Source organism: Thecamonas trahens, assembly GCF_000142905.1.
Source record: "Thecamonas trahens ATCC 50062 unplaced genomic scaffold supercont1.20, whole genome shotgun sequence".
Lineage (NCBI taxonomy): Eukaryota > Apusomonadida > Apusomonadidae > Thecamonas > Thecamonas trahens.
Genome location: NW_013657660.1, coordinates 316,839 through 332,623, shown reverse-complemented (window position 1 = coordinate 332,623; position 15,785 = coordinate 316,839). Strand labels below are relative to the sequence as shown.

General features: G+C 64.7%; 10 protein-coding genes across 10 annotated transcripts; 6 read left to right on the top strand and 4 right to left on the bottom strand.

Annotated features, from left to right (window-relative positions):
* Positions 1-248: 248 nt before the first annotated feature.
* Positions 249-988, top strand: AMSG_04706 (uncharacterized protein; the record flags this gene model as incomplete). Its single annotated transcript, XM_013902924.1, has 2 exons — positions 249-912; positions 945-988. The coding sequence occupies 2 exons, from the start codon at positions 249-251 to the stop codon at positions 986-988; spliced, it is 708 nt and encodes a 235-aa protein (XP_013758378.1).
* A 20-nt stretch (positions 989-1,008) lies between these two features.
* AMSG_04705 (beta-hexosaminidase) lies at positions 1,009-3,237 on the bottom strand (the record flags this gene model as incomplete). The annotated part of the gene is made up of 2 exons (XM_013902923.1): positions 1,009-3,115; positions 3,166-3,237. The coding sequence occupies 2 exons, from the start codon at positions 3,235-3,237 to the stop codon at positions 1,019-1,021; spliced, it is 2,169 nt and encodes a 722-aa protein (XP_013758377.1). The 3' UTR covers positions 1,009-1,018.
* Positions 3,238-3,837: 600 nt separating this feature from the next.
* On the top strand, positions 3,838-4,738 carry AMSG_04704 (ribonuclease P/MRP 30kDa subunit). Its single transcript, XM_013902922.1, has one exon. The coding sequence runs from the start codon at positions 3,852-3,854 to the stop codon at positions 4,719-4,721; it is 870 nt and encodes a 289-aa protein (XP_013758376.1). The 5' UTR covers positions 3,838-3,851; the 3' UTR covers positions 4,722-4,738.
* A 127-nt stretch (positions 4,739-4,865) lies between these two features.
* Positions 4,866-5,840, top strand: AMSG_04703 (uncharacterized protein). The gene is made up of 2 exons (XM_013902921.1): positions 4,866-5,067; positions 5,351-5,840. The coding sequence occupies exons 1-2, from the start codon at positions 4,886-4,888 to the stop codon at positions 5,604-5,606; spliced, it is 438 nt and encodes a 145-aa protein (XP_013758375.1). The 5' UTR covers positions 4,866-4,885; the 3' UTR covers positions 5,607-5,840.
* On the bottom strand, positions 5,730-7,007 carry AMSG_04702 (uncharacterized protein; the record flags this gene model as incomplete). Its single annotated transcript, XM_013902920.1, has 1 exon — positions 5,730-7,007. The coding sequence occupies one exon, from the start codon at positions 7,005-7,007 to the stop codon at positions 5,835-5,837; it is 1,173 nt and encodes a 390-aa protein (XP_013758374.1). The 3' UTR covers positions 5,730-5,834.
* Positions 7,008-7,345: 338 nt separating this feature from the next.
* Positions 7,346-8,181, top strand: AMSG_04701 (uncharacterized protein; the record flags this gene model as incomplete). The annotated part of the gene is made up of 2 exons (XM_013902919.1): positions 7,346-8,116; positions 8,149-8,181. 2 exons carry the CDS (start codon positions 7,346-7,348, stop codon positions 8,179-8,181), a joined length of 804 nt encoding a protein of 267 aa, XP_013758373.1.
* Positions 8,150-10,734, bottom strand: AMSG_04700 (uncharacterized protein; the record flags this gene model as incomplete). Its single annotated transcript, XM_013902918.1, has 1 exon — positions 8,150-10,734. The coding sequence occupies one exon, from the start codon at positions 10,732-10,734 to the stop codon at positions 8,422-8,424; it is 2,313 nt and encodes a 770-aa protein (XP_013758372.1). The 3' UTR covers positions 8,150-8,421.
* Positions 10,735-10,974: 240 nt separating this feature from the next.
* On the top strand, positions 10,975-11,673 carry AMSG_04699 (ubiquitin domain-containing protein 1). Its single transcript, XM_013902917.1, has one exon. It carries the CDS (start codon positions 11,295-11,297, stop codon positions 11,628-11,630), a length of 336 nt encoding a protein of 111 aa, XP_013758371.1. The 5' UTR covers positions 10,975-11,294; the 3' UTR covers positions 11,631-11,673.
* A 106-nt stretch (positions 11,674-11,779) lies between these two features.
* Positions 11,780-12,814, bottom strand: AMSG_04698 (uncharacterized protein; the record flags this gene model as incomplete). Its single annotated transcript, XM_013902916.1, has 3 exons — positions 12,767-12,814; positions 12,448-12,483; positions 11,780-12,164 (listed from the first exon to the last, which is right to left on the bottom strand). The coding sequence occupies exons 1-3, from the start codon at positions 12,790-12,792 to the stop codon at positions 11,780-11,782; spliced, it is 447 nt and encodes a 148-aa protein (XP_013758370.1). The 5' UTR covers positions 12,793-12,814.
* Positions 12,815-13,085: 271 nt separating this feature from the next.
* AMSG_04697 (uncharacterized protein) lies at positions 13,086-15,784 on the top strand (the record flags this gene model as incomplete). The annotated part of the gene is made up of 2 exons (XM_013902915.1): positions 13,086-14,438; positions 14,480-15,784. 2 exons carry the CDS (start codon positions 13,086-13,088, stop codon positions 15,782-15,784), a joined length of 2,658 nt encoding a protein of 885 aa, XP_013758369.1.
* Between the last annotated feature and the right edge of the window lies 1 nt (position 15,785).

Below are 15,785 nucleotides of genomic sequence, written 5' to 3'. Positions count from 1 at the left end.
GGGGGGGGATGATGGAATGCGTATCACGCACTTGGGTCAGGTGATCATACCTGGCTAGGCTAAGCAGGCTAAGCAGGATGGCTGTGCGCAATGCAGCCGGCAGGCAGGAGTGCCATGCAGGCAGGGGCAGCCTGACTGACACCCCGACGATTGCCGACTCGACTCGGTCACCACGCCGCTCACTGCCCCCCCCCCCCAACACACACTCATCCCCTACTCTCTCTCTCTCTCTCTCATCGTAGGGGGAAATGGCCGCGTCACAGGTGAAGGGAAGCCGTCTGGGGGCGGCACTGTCTGCCGCTGGGGTGGTCGGCCTGAAGCCGCCGGCCTACGCCTCGGTCTCACACCTGGTGGTCTACGCCCAGACCCATGTGGTTCCGACTCTGGATGCGCTGCCGGGCGTGGATGACGTAAAGTGCTGCTCGGCAAGCAAGGGCACTCGGGACAGCGGCGATGGTGTGGATGGGGGCCATGAGACGGGGCCGCAGGCGAGAGGCGGAAGTGGCGGTGCTGATCTCGTCCGCGGTCTTCATCTCGAGTGGTCGTACACGGCGCGCAAGGGCCTCACCATGGCCATGGGCCGGATCCGACTCGACGCGCAGGACGATCGTGTACTGCTGCGCGATGGTGGGCCTGGCGGGGCCGATGCTGTTGTGCTTGACGCCGACTGCGCCTATGGCCGCCCGGCCATGGTCGTGGACTCGGGCGAGGTCTGGTTCCAGGACCTGGCCTGCGACTGGTGGTTCATTGCGGACTCGATCGCCGCCTGGCTGCGACTTGCGCTTGCTGCGCTCGGCATCGGCGCTTGGATGCTTATGTACACACCCACAGGCCTCGATCGCGTCACCCTGCAGTGGATGCAGATCTTTGCGCCGTCGCGGGTGATCGACGTCCAGCCGCGTGGTGTCGACGGTTCAAGCCGCAGACGCGGCAGCAACCCACAGAAGGCCTCGAGCACGCCAGTCCGCATCGCGCTTGCCGAGATTGAGGCCGAGGTTGCGGCCGAGTCGAGGTAGAGTCATTTTATGCTGCGCGGCAGCGAGCAGACGGTGGGAAAGTGGTCCGAAAGCGCGTTGGTCACGTTTGTCCGCACAATGGTGCATGCTGCCGACGAGTCGAGGCCGCGGGCAACGACGTAGTCAACCCGCATTTGTGGCGCAAGCGTGGTGTCGGCTGGCGGGATCTGGTCGATGCCAAATGCGGTCGGCTCGGTGTACTCGCACGCCGAGTGGTGGACAACAAGGTCGCGGAGACCAAACTGAGCAAGCTTGTTGTACGGTGCGTACGCCACCGTGTGATCCGGATTGAGGTACTTGAGACGGAGACGGGTCCAGTTGTGGCTCAGGATGGTGCTCACCAGACTGCTGCTGTACTCGCACCCGTCGTCATCGTCGGGCGAGAGTGTGTTGAAGTCGCCCATGACCACCAGCGGCGCGGTGTCTGCAAGTGTGGCGGCGAGGTGGGTAGTTAGGGCCTCGACTTCGGCAAGCCGCGCGCCTGCGTCATGAGCGTGGAGGTGGACGACGACATAGTGGATACCTTCGATGCGGACGTGGAGTGCGCCGCGTTGAAACGGCTTCCCGGGCTGCCGGAGCTCGGCGACAACACTGATTGGTCGCGTTGCCATGATGCCGAGGTGGTAGCCCGACGGAATGGGCATGATATGGTAAAACGGAAAGCCCATCTCGGCGGCTCTGGTCCCCATACTCGCCTCCCATTGGTTGAGCTCGCAGAGGCCGAGTACGTCGAGCTCGTGGTTGCGGACCCAGGTCTCGAGGTGCTGCAACTCATCGCCGCCGCCGGCATCGATGTTGAGCTGAGCCACAGTCCATGCGTCGGGATGTGGCAGGCCCGGCCGCCGCTGCAGATCAACTGGAATGCGTCCGCATTGGTGGCCGGGCGTCCCGGTCGCCCGCCGCGACTCCCACGCAGCATCAGGTAGGCCAGTCGCGACCAGCCCTCCTGCCGCCGCCATCATCGCCACAGTGGCGTTGCCTGCCGGCTCGCGCCAGAGCAGGTCTGCAATGGCTAAGCCGCGCGGCCAGGCGCGGCAGACAAAGTTAGTGGCATCGACTCGCTCGGTCCATAGCGCCATCTCGCCGCCGAGCACCGCGTCAGTGAGCGTGCCTGCGGTCTGCGCTAGCTCGAATGCCTCGCCGAGCACGTCAGACTTGCGGTAGGCGTCGATAGTCGTCTCGACAAAGTCGAGGTACCAGCCATGCGAGACAAGAATATCAACTTGCGCCGCGAGCGCCTTGCGGACAGCGGCGTTGCCGAGGTGAGCCCAAGCCTTCCACGACTGGACCACTGCGCGGGCGCCAGCAGCCGACGCGTTGGCTATTGCTCCGCGCGAGAGCGCCCCGGTGTCCAACGCATCCTGCCACAACATCGGCCGCTTGCCGGCAGCGACCGCCCGCGCCACCACAGAGTCTTCAAATGCCGTCCACTCGGCATGGCTCATCACCGACCGCTTGACCTCGTCGCCACCTAGATGGAGAAAGGTGTCGGGAAAGAGGCTCGCAACCTCGTCGATGACGTCGGTCACCAGCGCCGTCACCAGCGGTGACGTAAGGTTGAGGCCAAACTCGTCGATCTTTTCCCACTTGAACGGACGGACAATGGCTTCTGGGAAGGCCTTACCGATGGCAGCAACGTGCGCCGGCATATCAATGGATGGGACCACACGAATGCCGCGGGCGTGCGCATAGGCAATGACATGCTCAACAGCCTCGCGCGAGTAGGTGGCCGACGGCGCAAAGGCTCCGGCTCGTGAGAGCTCTGGCCATGACGCCAGCTCGAGTGGCCACGACGGGGCATCGGTGATGTGCCACGAGAAGACGTTGAGGTGGGCAACCTCCATTGCATCGAGCAGCTTTTCGACTTGGCGCAGATTGGCAAAGTGCCGCGCCGTGTCGAGCATAAAGCCGCGCCATCGCGCACGAGGGGCGTGTGCAAACGGGAGTTGCGGCAGCGCCAGGCAATGGCGCCCGACCTCGGGCACCCATGCAGTGCTCAGCGCGAGCGCGTTTAGCCCACGGAGGAGGCCGAGGACCGAGTCGCCGCGAATGACAATCGGTCCGTCGCGCGGGCCACGCGGCGCAGAGAGCTCAAACCGCTCGGGGGTTCCAGCGCGATCGGCGGCTCACAGCCGCACGACGCGTTGACCGAGAGCGAGAGATGGATGCTTGTCACCTGCGGCGCGGTTCGGTTGCGACTCGCCAACGGCGACCACGGCATTGGTGGTGTCAGGACACGAGCCGCAATACGGCCGGCAGCCGACGTGAGGAACGGCGATGCACAGCCGCAGCTCGCGCTAGGGTCAAGGACAACAGCAATCGACTCGGCCAGACATCGCAGGGCAAGGTGTGATTGATCATCCACGCCGAGGCCAAGACCCAGTGGCGATACAGGCGGCACTCTCAGCGTAGATGACAGCGGCACGTCATCCGGCTGTCTCATACCACGCCAACTCGTCAGCGGTAGCGGCTGATCGAGAGGCGGCGGTGGCGGTGCTGAGCGTGGTGGTGTGGTCACCGCAGGATCCGAGTCGGGAGCCGTAGCCCAAAGCGACAACGATGCCGCCGTCACCAAGGTCACCAGTATTGCCACCACCACCCTGCGAGGAGAAAATGGTGTGGACATGCGAAGGGAGGTGGGGGGTGGGGTGGGTGGGTGGGTGAGCGAGGTGTGGGTGGGGAGGGCGGGCGGGGGAGGGGGGGAGGGGGAGGGGGGAGGGGGGGAGGGGGGAGGGGGGAGGGGGAGGGGGGTAAGCCCATGTCCAGGCTCATGCATGCAACCACACTCACAGAGGGCGCGGATGGCTTGATGGGCTGGTAGTGGGATACGATGGGATGGCGTGGAATACCGAGGTGCGGACGGGGCTGGTGCAGAGTCATGCTTGCGACCATGAGGAGTACGCGGCCAATCTGCCGACAGGAACCGGATGTGCTCGGGTAGTCCGTGGTGGGAGGAACGATGTGGTACTGGCGAGGGATGTGGCACGGTTTGTGCAAGTCTCGCGGCTGACGGTGGTCCTGGAGAAGCTGAGCGATGCCTATCCGATCACGCCGACGTCGCCGGTGCTGGCGTCGTACGGCCTGGTAGCGGTGGTGCCCAAGACGGAGAAGCTGTTCCAGCAAGCGTGCGCCTCGCTTGAGACCGACATCATCTCGATCGACGGTGCTGAGCGCCTTGCGTTCTTTCTCAAGTTCCCCACGGTGGGACAGGCCATCTCGCGCGGCATCCACTTTGAGCTCTCGTTCTCGCCGCTGCTCACGGGCTCGCCGGTCGCCGTCCGCAACCTCATGTCGAACGCCCTCTCGCTCGTCCGGTACACCCGCGGCAAGAACATTCTACTGACGTCGGGTGCCCGCGAAGCGCTCGCACTTCGCTCGCCATACGATGTCACCAACCTCGGCGTCCTGTTTGGCCTCAGCCCCGGAGGAGCCAAGCTCGCGATCTCCTCTGCGGCGTCGGACGTCCTCGCCCATGCCGAGTCCCGCTCAATGTACCGCACCTCGGTCGGCGTCGAGGTCTTTGATGCCTCACGCCACGGCGAGCATGTTGTGCCCACTGAGGGCGCGGCGTCGTCGGCGTCGGCGTCGTCGTCGGCGGCGGCCAAGGCAAAGGCGACGACAGCAAAGGCTGCCAAGGGAAAGGGAAAGGGAAAGGCCCAGTCCAAGGGCAAGGGCAAGGATGTGCAGAAGATGGAGATTGAGTAAAAGGCCCCCGCATTCTAGTCTCCATGGGTGGTGGGTGTGGTGATCGTGGGCGGGCAAGTGGGCGAGTGGGCGAGTGGACGAGTGGGGGGGCGGGCGAGATAAGCGACGAGGCAGCGGCTGGAGACGACGGATGCACGGCACACTCAACCCGACAGACATCGATCATGGACATGGATCCGGCTGTGGCTGCAGCAGAGGAGGAGCAGAAGAAGAACGCCGGTGGGTACCGGTACTGGGCGCGGAACGTGCCGGACTCGCAGCGGCTTCCGGAGCAAATCGCCTCCGAGGCTGAGGCCCAGGTGAGCGTCGTACCGGGCGCGTCGGCCTGGAACACCGGCGGGACTTGGTACGTGAGCCATACCGTAGTGTTATACCACATAAGTGTTGCTAGTAACCTAGTCTACTTGAAGCTAGAAGTATGACTTCTCTGTCAAGGACGCTCGCAACCATGTCGGTGCCTCGCCGCCCCGCCCGTCCTCTGGAGCCTGCCGCTGGCTTCGTGAAGATCGGGATCGGGGACAGAGCCACATTGGGCAGCTGGCCAGCCGGGCTGGATGTCAAGGGGGCAGGGGGGGGGGGACTCACATCAGGGAGTGTTGGGATTGGGGATGGCGGGGGGTGGATTATAGGGAGGAAAAGTCTGTGTTGAGCCATACGCGCGACTTTCTGGAGGTCCGGATGCTCGGGATTGAGCTCCATCCGCAGTGCCGGGTGTGCGGGGTGGAGTCGGTGACCGGCGACGCATCGGTGGTCTTTGTCCGGCAGAAGAAGCGGCCGGGATTTGAGCTGGATGTCACGCTCAAGTGGGCGTGGTATGCGGATGCGGATGCGGCGGCGGCGGCGGTGCCAGGCGTAGAGGACGATGAGGCTGTAACGGGGTTGTGACAGGTACGCTCAAGTTGGCGGAGGTGGCGGAGCACTCGCGCGATGCCGACGACATCAAGGACGCCATGAGCGTCAAGGTCAAGAAGCGCGGCGACAAGCCGAAGAGCATTGACGCCTCTATTCGCAGGGGCATCGAGAGTGAAGGCCCGGCTGCACTCGAGGCAGTCTTCAATGAGCTGTACGAGGCACTGAAGGCGCTGTAGTGCGCGCGAGGTAAACAGGCGTTGCTCACTCGTCGATGAGGAGGGCGACGATGGCCGCAGCGCGCATGTACTTGGTCGAGTCCGCGGTGAGAGTCGGGTCCGGGACGGCGGTGACGTCAAGCGGGGGAACTGCGTTGGGATCGACGTCTTCGACTTCCGCAGCGGCGGCGGCAGCGGTGTCGACCTGCTTGGTGTCGGCATCAGCGTTGGAGTCGGCGTCGGCGTCGGCGTCGGCGTCGGCGTCGGCGTCGGCGTCGGCGTCGGCGTCGGCGTCGGCGTCGGCGTCGGCGTCAGCAGCCGCGGCGTTGGCTGCGGTGTTGGCGGCGAGCTCTGCGGCGAGCTCGGCCTCTGTCGGGGCGGGCGGCTCGGGGATGGGAAAGCCCGAGTTCGGATCGTCAACGGCGCGGACGATGTCGCGGGCCTGCTGCAGGGTGACGGCGCGGGCGTTGCCCTTGAGGCCGCTGAGGTACTTGAGCAGCCACGAAAAGTGGGTCGACGAGAGGCGCTGCTCCGAGTACATCGACTTGAGCAGGTACGTCTGACGGACCTTCTGGAAGCGCCACGAAGAGCGATCATAAACAAAGTCCCACAGGTACTTGAGCGCCATGATGTTTCCGTTTGTTCCGGACGGACGCAAGGCGTTGATCTCGTCATCGTCGGCAGCACCCCGGATGATCTTGTTCCGCTGCTGCTTCCGCAGCTTCTTACGCGCGGCGCGCTCCTCGGGCGAGATGGAGGAGGACGACGAAGAGGAGGAAGATGAGGCCGAGGCCGAGGCGGCAGACGAGTCCGATCCCGATCCCGAGTCTGATCCGGAGGCAGCCTTGGACTTGGACTTGGACTTGGACTTGGCCTTGGCCTTGGCCTTGGACTTGGACTTGGCCTTGGACTTGTCCTTGTCCTTGGACTTGGCCTTGGACTTGGACTTGGACTTGGACTTGGACTTGGACTTGGACTTGGATTTGGTGCTCTTGTCCTTGCTCTTGCTCTTGCTCTTGCTCTTGCTCTTGCTCTTCTTGTCTTTGTCCTTTTCCTTGCCCTTGCCCTTGCCCTTGTCCTTGCTCTTGCTCTTGTCTTTGCTCTTGCTCTTGCTCTTGCTCTTCTTGCTCTTGTCCTTCAACAGCTTGCTCTTCTTCACAGCCACCTCATCGCCCTCATCGCCCTCATGCTTTCTCTTCCGTTGCTCCTCGTCTGTCATTGTCCACTCCCTCTTCCAAGTTCAAGTTCAGTGTGTGACTCTATCCCTGCGTCTTCCCCTCCTCACCTATGTCCCTCGTGAGCTGACAGCCCGGGATGGATGGATGGATGGAGTCGATGGCATCCGGCTGCCTGCCTGCCTGCCTGCCTGCCTGCCCATCTGCCATCACTGATACCCCACAAACAACCCCATCGCCACACGATCACCACAGGACACACATTGTAGTCCGTACAGCTGCGCGTGTACCACCCGATCACACACTCTATCCGCACCCATCCCCCCCTTCCCCCCCCCCCCCTTCCGGCACTCCTCTCCCCTCCTCCTCACCTCCTCCCCGCATGTCCAATCACGACGACGTGCCAGACACAGCCACAGGAAATGAGGCAGAAGCGCAACCCCTGGTTCTTTCCGGCGAAACACTGGCGGCGGTGTGGGCTGCTCTCGAGGCACACGCTGGTGATATTGGTGACCACGACGACGACGACGACGACGACGAGACAGAGGCCATGTGCATGATGCCCGAAGCGCTGACGGCACTGGTCGAGAGCGGGATGGAGTTTGGCGAGATTGACGACGATCTGGCAGCAATGTTTGAGGCGATGACAGAAATGGTGGTGGCCAACGAGGCGGCGATCCGTGGCGATGCTGGGGCCGATCCGCCGGTGGTTGTCCTCGAGTGCGCGGCGTGCCAGCTGCATCTCTGCCACCGCGGCGTCGTCGTCAACCTCATTGCCACCGGTGACGAGCTGTACTCGACCGATCTGGTCACCCCACATGTGGTTGAGACCGGCGAGCCGCGAGAAGCGCCGCACTGCAGTTGCGTCATCCGCGATGTCGCCTGTGGCGCGTGCGCTGCCGCAGGCACAGACACGGTTGTCGGCTACCATGTCGTTGCCGCCTGCGCCGAGTGCCTCTCTGATCCCGACTGCAACCATCACTACTACATGTTAGAGGCCGGCGCCGTCCGCGCCGCACCGCGACTCGGCGCGGACGGCATGCAGCTACTCTGGTCGGATCTCGCCGCTGCCGCTGACGGCGACGACGAGCCGCGGGTGTTTGTCGACGAGGCGCCGGACGCACTGGCTTGTCCGATCTGCCTCGACGTTGTCGTACGCGCCGTAGTTGCACCTTGCGGCCACAGCGCGTGTCAAGCGTGCTTTACCCGTGTTGTTGACCTCCATTCGGCCTGTCCGCTCGATCGCACGCCGCTATCGACCCAGGACCTCGCACCGAACCACATGGTCCGCGAACTGGTCGGCTCGCTGCGGATCGCATGCAAGTACGGCCTCCGGCCTCTGCCACCAGCAGAAGTCGCGGCGCGCGGCGAGCTGTACGAGCGCGATCCAGCGGGCTGCGATGCTGTTGTTCTTCTTACCGAGCGCGAGAGTCACGAGGCATTGTGTGCCCACGCCCACTAACGGGTGCGGAGTGCGTCGGCAGCGTCGATGGTGGTGGTGAGCTCCTGGTGCTCGGCGGCAAACCACTCGGACGAGTGCAGGAGCGACTTGACTAGGAGTGCCCGAGTCTGGATGGTCTCTTGTGTCTCGGACGTCGAGTCGAGGACGACGCTGAGCTCGTCGGCGAGGGTGAGGATCTTGCGGCGGACGCGGAGCGCAAGCTTGAAGGCAAAGTGGTGCAGCCTGTGAAAGAGGAGCGCGCGGCGGAAGCAGAGTGAGCCAAGCTCGAAGCGGGTGCCGGGCCGAGCCTCGCTGCTGGACATGCTTCCTATCCACGTGCTGTTGCCCGCGAGTGCAACGGCGATGCCGCGGGCATTGGGGTGCGACCACGGCCGGATCCACCACTCGCTGGCGTCGTAGCGAGCGTGGGTGGAGCCGAGGAGGACCGCGTGCCGTGCAGTATGGGTCGACACGCCGCACGCCTCGCACCCAGACTCGAGTGCAGCCGCCTCGTCGTCCGACTCGGACGAGGATGGCGGGACTGCATTGTGCGGATGGGTCAGCGGCGTCGACAGGTCGATGCCCTCGAGCTGCGGGTGCGCCTCGAGCGCGTCTGAAAACCGGATCCGCCATGAGTTGGACCGGACGAGCGAGTCTTTGCGAACGTCGAGCGCGTTGCGGAGCTTGCGCGCAGCGGCAAGGAGGAACGACGGTGCGCCGGCGGCAGCGTCCTCGGCGGCGACCGACTCACAGAACGACGCGTCGACAAAACACGCCGCCACAAAGTGGACAAAGTCGCCAAACTCGCGGAGGAGCGGGCACGCGTTGGTCAGCCTGCGGCCCGGCGCCATCGGCGGGAACTTGACCGCCCCGCCCGCCCCATGCACCCGCCCGCCGGCCACCTCGTCCGTGCCGGACCCCAGGTCGTCGACCACAAAGTCGTGCAGCGAGTCGTCGGAAGCCAGCACCTCGGATGCCCTGGCACCGCCGGTGGGGCGCACCCGCAGACTTGCCCCGCTCCGCACCTGCTGCTCGTGCTTCATCGACGACGCCGCGAGGTACGCGGCCATGCCCTCGAGCCACTCGGCAGTCGGCCGCTGACGGAGCGAGGCGCTCGACCGCGGCCCGCCGTGCCGCCGGCCGGACTTGCGCGCCTCGGTCTGGATTTTGTTGGCTGACTCGCGCCAGGTCGAGACCAGCGACCGCCGCGCCCGTTTGCGAATGGGCCCGCCGCCGCGACTCCGCCCCCCAACCGGCTCGGCCCGCCGCTCGGCTCGGACCCGTGGCCGGCTTCGCGCCGGCGGCACCGGGATGTTCATCGGCGCCGCCTCAAAGTCGTCGTCGTCGTCGCCGCCAGACTCGGACTCCGAATCCGAGTCGACGATGCGACGACGCTTGCCTGGCGAGACGCCCGGAACGGCCGCCGCCCGGCTGGCGGTCGAGGCGGCCGCGATGCGACGCGGAGTGGTGAGCGTGTGCTCCAGCTCGCTCGGCCCGAGCGGGACCAGCGCGCGGCCGTGCGCATCGTAGTCGGATGTAAAGTAAAAGTTGCGATCCGGGTCGTAGCTGTACGCACCATGGGCAAACCGCGTCTGGAACGCCCGCAGCGGCTCAATCGAGATGTGGGCCTCGAGTGACGCGAGCGGGACAACGAGCACCAGCCGGGTCCGCAGCAGCTCGCCCTTGCCGTGGCACGGCAGCGCCGCGCCCCAGTGCGTCTGCTGAGGCGTGGCAAAGAGCTGAACCTCGGCCGAGCCGTCAAACACCGCGAGCACTCGCCCGTGGATCCGCGGCGCAAGATGCATCCACACGGGCACGTCGCCGACCGAGCACACCTGTGACCTCGCGCCGAGCGCCGCGCACACCATGTCGTCCGGTGCGACGCGGATTCGCTGCGGAGAGTTCGGCCCCGATCTTTTCTGCCGTGGCCGTGCCCTCGCCTGTGAGTGTGCAGCCGCGGCTGCAGCAGCAGACAGCTTGTGCGGCGAAGAGATGACAGTCTCGCGCGACGGCGACGACGGGACAAAGTTGAGCAGAGCCTCCCTTCGTGACGCGCGACGCGGCGAGGTCCCCGCCGACAGGTACGATTTGGCCACAAGCTTTGAGGTTGACGGAGGCGAGGTCGGTGACGGGTGCGAGAGCGATGGTGGCGAGAGCGACGGCAGGGTCGGGAGCGAGCTCGAGAGCTCAGCTTCGCCCTCGCCCTCGCCCTCGTCCTCGCCCTCGCCCTCGGCTCTACGGAGAGGCGAGAGAGACGGCGAGAACGACGACGACGACGTCGGTGACGGCGATGGAGACTGCGGAACAGAGGTGACAGTGGTGACAGCCATGGCAACGCTGCTTGTGACAGCCATCATGGCGGTTGTCGCAAGGGAGTGCAGCGACAAGTGGAGAGAGTGGCGGTGACGGTGGCCTCTGCCTCAGCTCTCGCCCTAAAAAAGGTCGTGTTTTTCGCGACTAGTCCGAGCGAGCAAGTCGGCAAGTCGGTGAGTCGGCGAGTCGGCGAGTCGGCGAGTCGGCGAGTCGGGTGGCGACACGCGCTGCGTTCGTCAAATCAGCCGAGTCCGAACGGGGGGGGGGGGGAAGGCTAGCGGCGAGGGGGGAGGGGGGAGGAAAGACACAGGTCGTACATCTCTCTGACGGTGGACGTTAGACGAGTGGGTACTTGTGGACGACACTCTTTGGTGTTGGTAGGTGCCGGTGGATTGGTAGTAGGCGTGCTGGACAACAGGTCGCCGCGTCTGTGTTCTGCACCATACGACGAGCGATAGGACCAGGAAGAAGCGTAACGTTTGCTGGTGAGGCAAGGCAAGGCAAGGCAGGGCAAGGCAGGGCAAGGCAAAGTCGCAAAGAACCAGGAAAGTCAAAAGAGCAAGACCTTGTCTGGACTATGGGCTGCTCACAATCGTCGGCGGCTGGCTCGTCGGGCCCGCTCACAGGTGTCGTCCCCAAATGGAAGTCGGACGAGCCTATGACCAAGGACGATCTGGCACGTAAGCGCGAGGAGTTTTGGGACACGGCGCCGTACTATGGTGGCAATGAGGAGTGCTGGGCAGCACTCAAGTCGGCAGTGGAGGCGCCATCGCGATCCGCGGCCAACGACATCCTCCTCGCCGCCGCCATCACCGTCCCGTCGGGCGTTCTCACCGAGTCGTACGACCGCCTCGGTTACAAGTATGAGATCCCGCTGTACTGCCTCAAGGAGCCGTCAAACATGGTGTCGTAGCATCTGTAGCTGTGTGACGGAGGTAAAGCGACTCATTGGCGTAGCTGGCTTAAAGGCCGAGGAAGGCCACAGGGGGGGGGGGCTGCTGGCAGCACAGCACAACAATGGCAGGACATGATTCACTGCGGAAGGATGGGGCTACACAATGCCTAGAGCTCCATAACCTGCTCGGGGCCAAAGTCGTAGGCGGTCGGCTTGTGGGCGCCACCGGCCTTGAGGAGGCGGTCGGCGATGGCCTTCTGGGTCAGGTCGTCGGTGTCGTCAACGTCGATCGAGAGGTTGTGGCCGTTGAACAGGTTGGCAGCCTCGTCCTTGCAGCGGAGAGCGCGGCCGCGGGCAAGCGCGCCGACGCCCGAACCGATCCACACGCAGAACACCGTCTTGGTGCGCTTCGACACGGTCGAGCCGCGGTCGTCGATGCCGTAGACCACAAAGCCGGCAAACTGGACCTCCGAGTCGTCAAAGGCAGCCTTCATCTCCTCGAGGCCACCGTTGCCAGTGCTGACAACCTCCAGGTCGGTGTTAACGATGACCCTGTACCCGCAAACATTCTTGTGAGTCGCCCGCCACCTCGGCCTCCCGCTGCGCATGCCGTCGTCGTGCAGGAAAAATTCGCCACCATGCCTCGCCGCTCGTCCCGCCGCCGCCAGGCCGCGAGCCTGTCGGCGTGTCACCGCCGTTTCTCAAGAAACCGAGCAGGCGAGACATCCCCGCAACCACAGGAGGGGGGGGGGGGGAGGAGGGAGCGAGTCGGCTCCGGCAACGACGCACGCTCTCACGCCCACATGCTCTTTCTTTCCTCACACATAATACTTACCAGTTGCGGTCGTTGGCCTGGTCACAGACCTCATCCCTGTCCCCCAACAGAACCACGCCCGCATTCTGTGAGTGCCTCTCCCGCTGGTCGCTCTTCGAATAAACCACCTTTTTTTCATAGCCACAGGCTCGCGGCAACGCACGCACCCCTACTACAGCGCCTGCTCCGCCATCTCATCCTCCTTTAGCACCCCACCACTAGTGCCGGTAGCATGCCCCTGCTCTACAACCTCTACTGAAACTCTCTACCCCTTCTACTCCCGCCCAAAACACACAACCCCGCAGCGCCCGCAGCAGCGCAAGGCAAACTTCCAACGTACCAAGCGGTAGCAGCGTCGACAGCCATTGTGAATATTGGAGTTGGTTGGTCGTTCAACCGAGCAAGGGGAACAGGCCACCAGTTGCTTGCTCGCCGACTCGAATCCGATTACAATTTTTGGAATGGCAGCCATTTGTTCGTTGCCACCGCCATTCGTCCCGTACCATCATCATTCGTTGCAATTTGCTCGTGCGCGCATCAGTCACAGTGCGCACTGCCGAGGCAGCAGGACCAAAGGCCCACCACCGTTGCGCGGCAGCCGCTTCCTCACCATCTTCAACGCCACACTCGTCCTCCACCAGAGCACCTTCCTGGAGGTGATGCAAAGGGTTCGAAGACGAGGTTTGGTGCGGTGGTGGAAGGCTGTCGCCATTGCACTCGTCGCCGTCGTCGTGGCAAGTGGAACCTTCCCGGCGCCTTCCACGCCCACATTGGCGGCGGCGGCAGACGTGTGCCGCGGGGTGGTGTGTGGCGATGGTCTGGGCACGTGTGCCACCGATAGCGACGCGCCGGATCATCTGGCCAAGTGCACTGGCTGCCCGACAGGCTCGACGCCGTTTGCCACAGCGTGTGTGCCTGCTGTCCTCGAACCGACCTGCGACTCGGCCGTGTGCGGCACCGGAAGCTGCCCCCCGCATTGCTCTGGCTGCCCCGATGGGGTGTGCGTCATCTCGTGCACAAGCCTGGGCGCATGTGCCAACTCGACGATCACGTGTCCAGACGGCCGCGACTGCCGGGTGGTGTGCTCGGGTATGGACGGCGCATGCTCCAACGCGACGGTTGTCTGCCCAGATTCAGGCGCGTGCTCGATCGCGTGCTCGGCGCCGTACGCCTGCTCTGATCTGCAAGTCACCTGCCCAACCACCGAAGGCGGGTGCGCGATGCAGTGCTCAGGTGTGGCAGCCTGCCGCGGGAGCTCGGTCACCTGTGGGCCGGCGGCATGCATCACCGAGTGCGCCGGCCCGCTGGCGGCCACGGCTGTGCTGCCAGGCTCGGCGCCGTTTGTCAAGTCGACCTGCGACCCGAACCTAGCAACTGCAGTGCCTACCGGCTTTGTCTGCCCCGACCCCACAGTGTGCGCAGCACCGCGCGCGGCTGGCACGTTCTGCACCCGGGCGGCTCAGTGCACGTCGGGGCTCTGCGTCTCGTCGGCGTGCTGCACCAAGGAAACGTGCTGTGCCGATGGCGGCCAACTCGACGTCTGCCACCGCTGCGCTGGTGGGTCGTCGGGGCGAAGTGCCGGTGAAGATTGCGTGACGAATGCTATTGTCTCGGTCACGCCGTCGACGTACCCGGTCTTCACCCCCATCTCCCTCCGCGTCGCCGTTCTTGCCAACTGGCCAACGCCGGTCACCTCGTTCCGCATCAACGGCGTCACTGGCATCATCTCTGACGTGGCCGTAGTCGGCAACGTCGTCGAGTTCAACGTGACACTACCGTCTATGACCGCGCCCGGGCCGGCGGCGCTCGAGGCCGTGGTCGGACCGTGGGACGACGTGGCGAGCGATGCCAGCGGAGCGCTGCTGGCATTTGTCGGCGGGGCGTGTGTCGCGCCAGGCACATACCGCAATCGGCTTGAGTGCTCGTCTTGCCCTCCAGGGGCGACGTGCCCGGGTGGCGACCGGGTCTGGCCACTGCCTGGGTACTGGAACTCAGGCGAGGGTGCCGACTACGTCGACCGCTGCCCTATCCGAGAACTGTGTCTTGGCGGGAGAACTCGGCGTGCGCGCCCGGCTACACCGGCCAGCTCTGCCTTGCCTGCGCCGACAATCACTTTAAGCGCGGAGCGACCGAGTGTGTGCCATGTGGCTCGAGCGCTCTGGCGCCGCTCCTGGTCACCGTCCTGGCTGCATTTGTCTTTAGCGCCGCCGCTGTCATGATCTTGGCCCCGCGCTTCATTCTCCACTCGCTCTCGTTTGCTCTCGCCACACTGCAGGGCGTGTACGCGGTCGGCCTGGGCGATACGATTGCGCTTCCCAATGCTGCGCTCGAGTTCTACGGTGCGGTCTCGCTGTTCGGCCTCGATCTCGCCGGCATCCGCCCGCTCTGCCTCTCGGTCCATGCCACCTTTGCCACCATCTTTGGCGTCAACGTCGTGGTTGTCTTTGTGTGGCTTGCCGCGCCGCTCATCGTTGCTCTCATTGCTAGCAAGGCGTGTGGGAGCGAGCGTGCGTCTGCGCTGAAGGCACGCCGGGTGTTGGCCATCGCGCTAGCGCTGCGACTTGCCTACACGCCCGCCGTCCGGCTCGGCTTTGAGGCGCTCAACTGCATGCGGACCGAGTCGGGTGATGCGCTCCTGCTTGTTGCCGACCCGCGGGTTTTTTGCTACCAGTCAACCCACACCATGGCGGCCTACACCGGCTGGGCGCTCCTCGTTCACTTTGGCATCGGTCTTCCGGTCGTCACCTTTGTCACGCTCTCGGTCCTCAACGCCTGGTGGCCGCAGTTGTACTCGCCGCCTGACTTTGCGGCTCGCTTTGCGCTTGTGTTCAACGCGTACCGCTCCCCACGGCTCCGCTGGTTCCACCTCGGCTTCTACCTCCAGCAGTTCTTGCTTGCGGCGGCCGCGCTGGTCGTCGACGCCCACGTCAGTCTGCGGTATGCGGTCGCCATCACGGTGCTTGCCGTCCACGGCGGCCTCCTTGTTGCCTTTCGACCGCACACCTCGCTCATCAGCCTGGCCGAGGCGCTGGCGTCGGTTGTCATCCCGCTCCTCTTTGCCGCTCTCGCTGCTGCTGTTGACCACGACATGCTGAGCAAGGAGGGGGCCGGCCCGGCCTTCCTTGCCCTTGTTGCGCTCACCGTTATTGCGCTTGTAGCCGCCGCCGCCGTTCGGATCGTCATGTCGCTCCGCGCGTCCCAAACGGTGACGCCCATGGCGTACGCGTCGCTCAACTCGTCGCTCGACTCGCAAGGCAGCGGCGTGGCTCTCGGTGTGACCGGCGGAGAGTTGGTGCTTGCCACCGGCAACTCGTTTGACTCTGGCCACACCTCACGCTCGCCGTCTCCGTCGACCTGAT

What these genes read in the sequence shown, in the direction of transcription:
- AMSG_04704 (XM_013902922.1), top strand. Translation starts at nt 3,852, where the DNA reads ATGGCGTGGAATACCGAGGTGCGGACGGGGCTGGTGCAGAGTCATGCT.
- AMSG_04703 (XM_013902921.1), top strand. Translation starts at nt 4,886, where the DNA reads ATGGACATGGATCCGGCTGTGGCTGCAGCAGAGGAGGAGCAGAAGAAG. An exon ending in TGGAACACCGGCGGGACTTG is followed by an intron (nt 5,068 to 5,350) that starts GTACGTGAGCCA and finishes GGTGGATTATAG; the next exon opens with GGAGGAAAAGTCTGTGTTGA.
- AMSG_04699 (XM_013902917.1), top strand. Translation starts at nt 11,295, where the DNA reads ATGGGCTGCTCACAATCGTCGGCGGCTGGCTCGTCGGGCCCGCTCACA.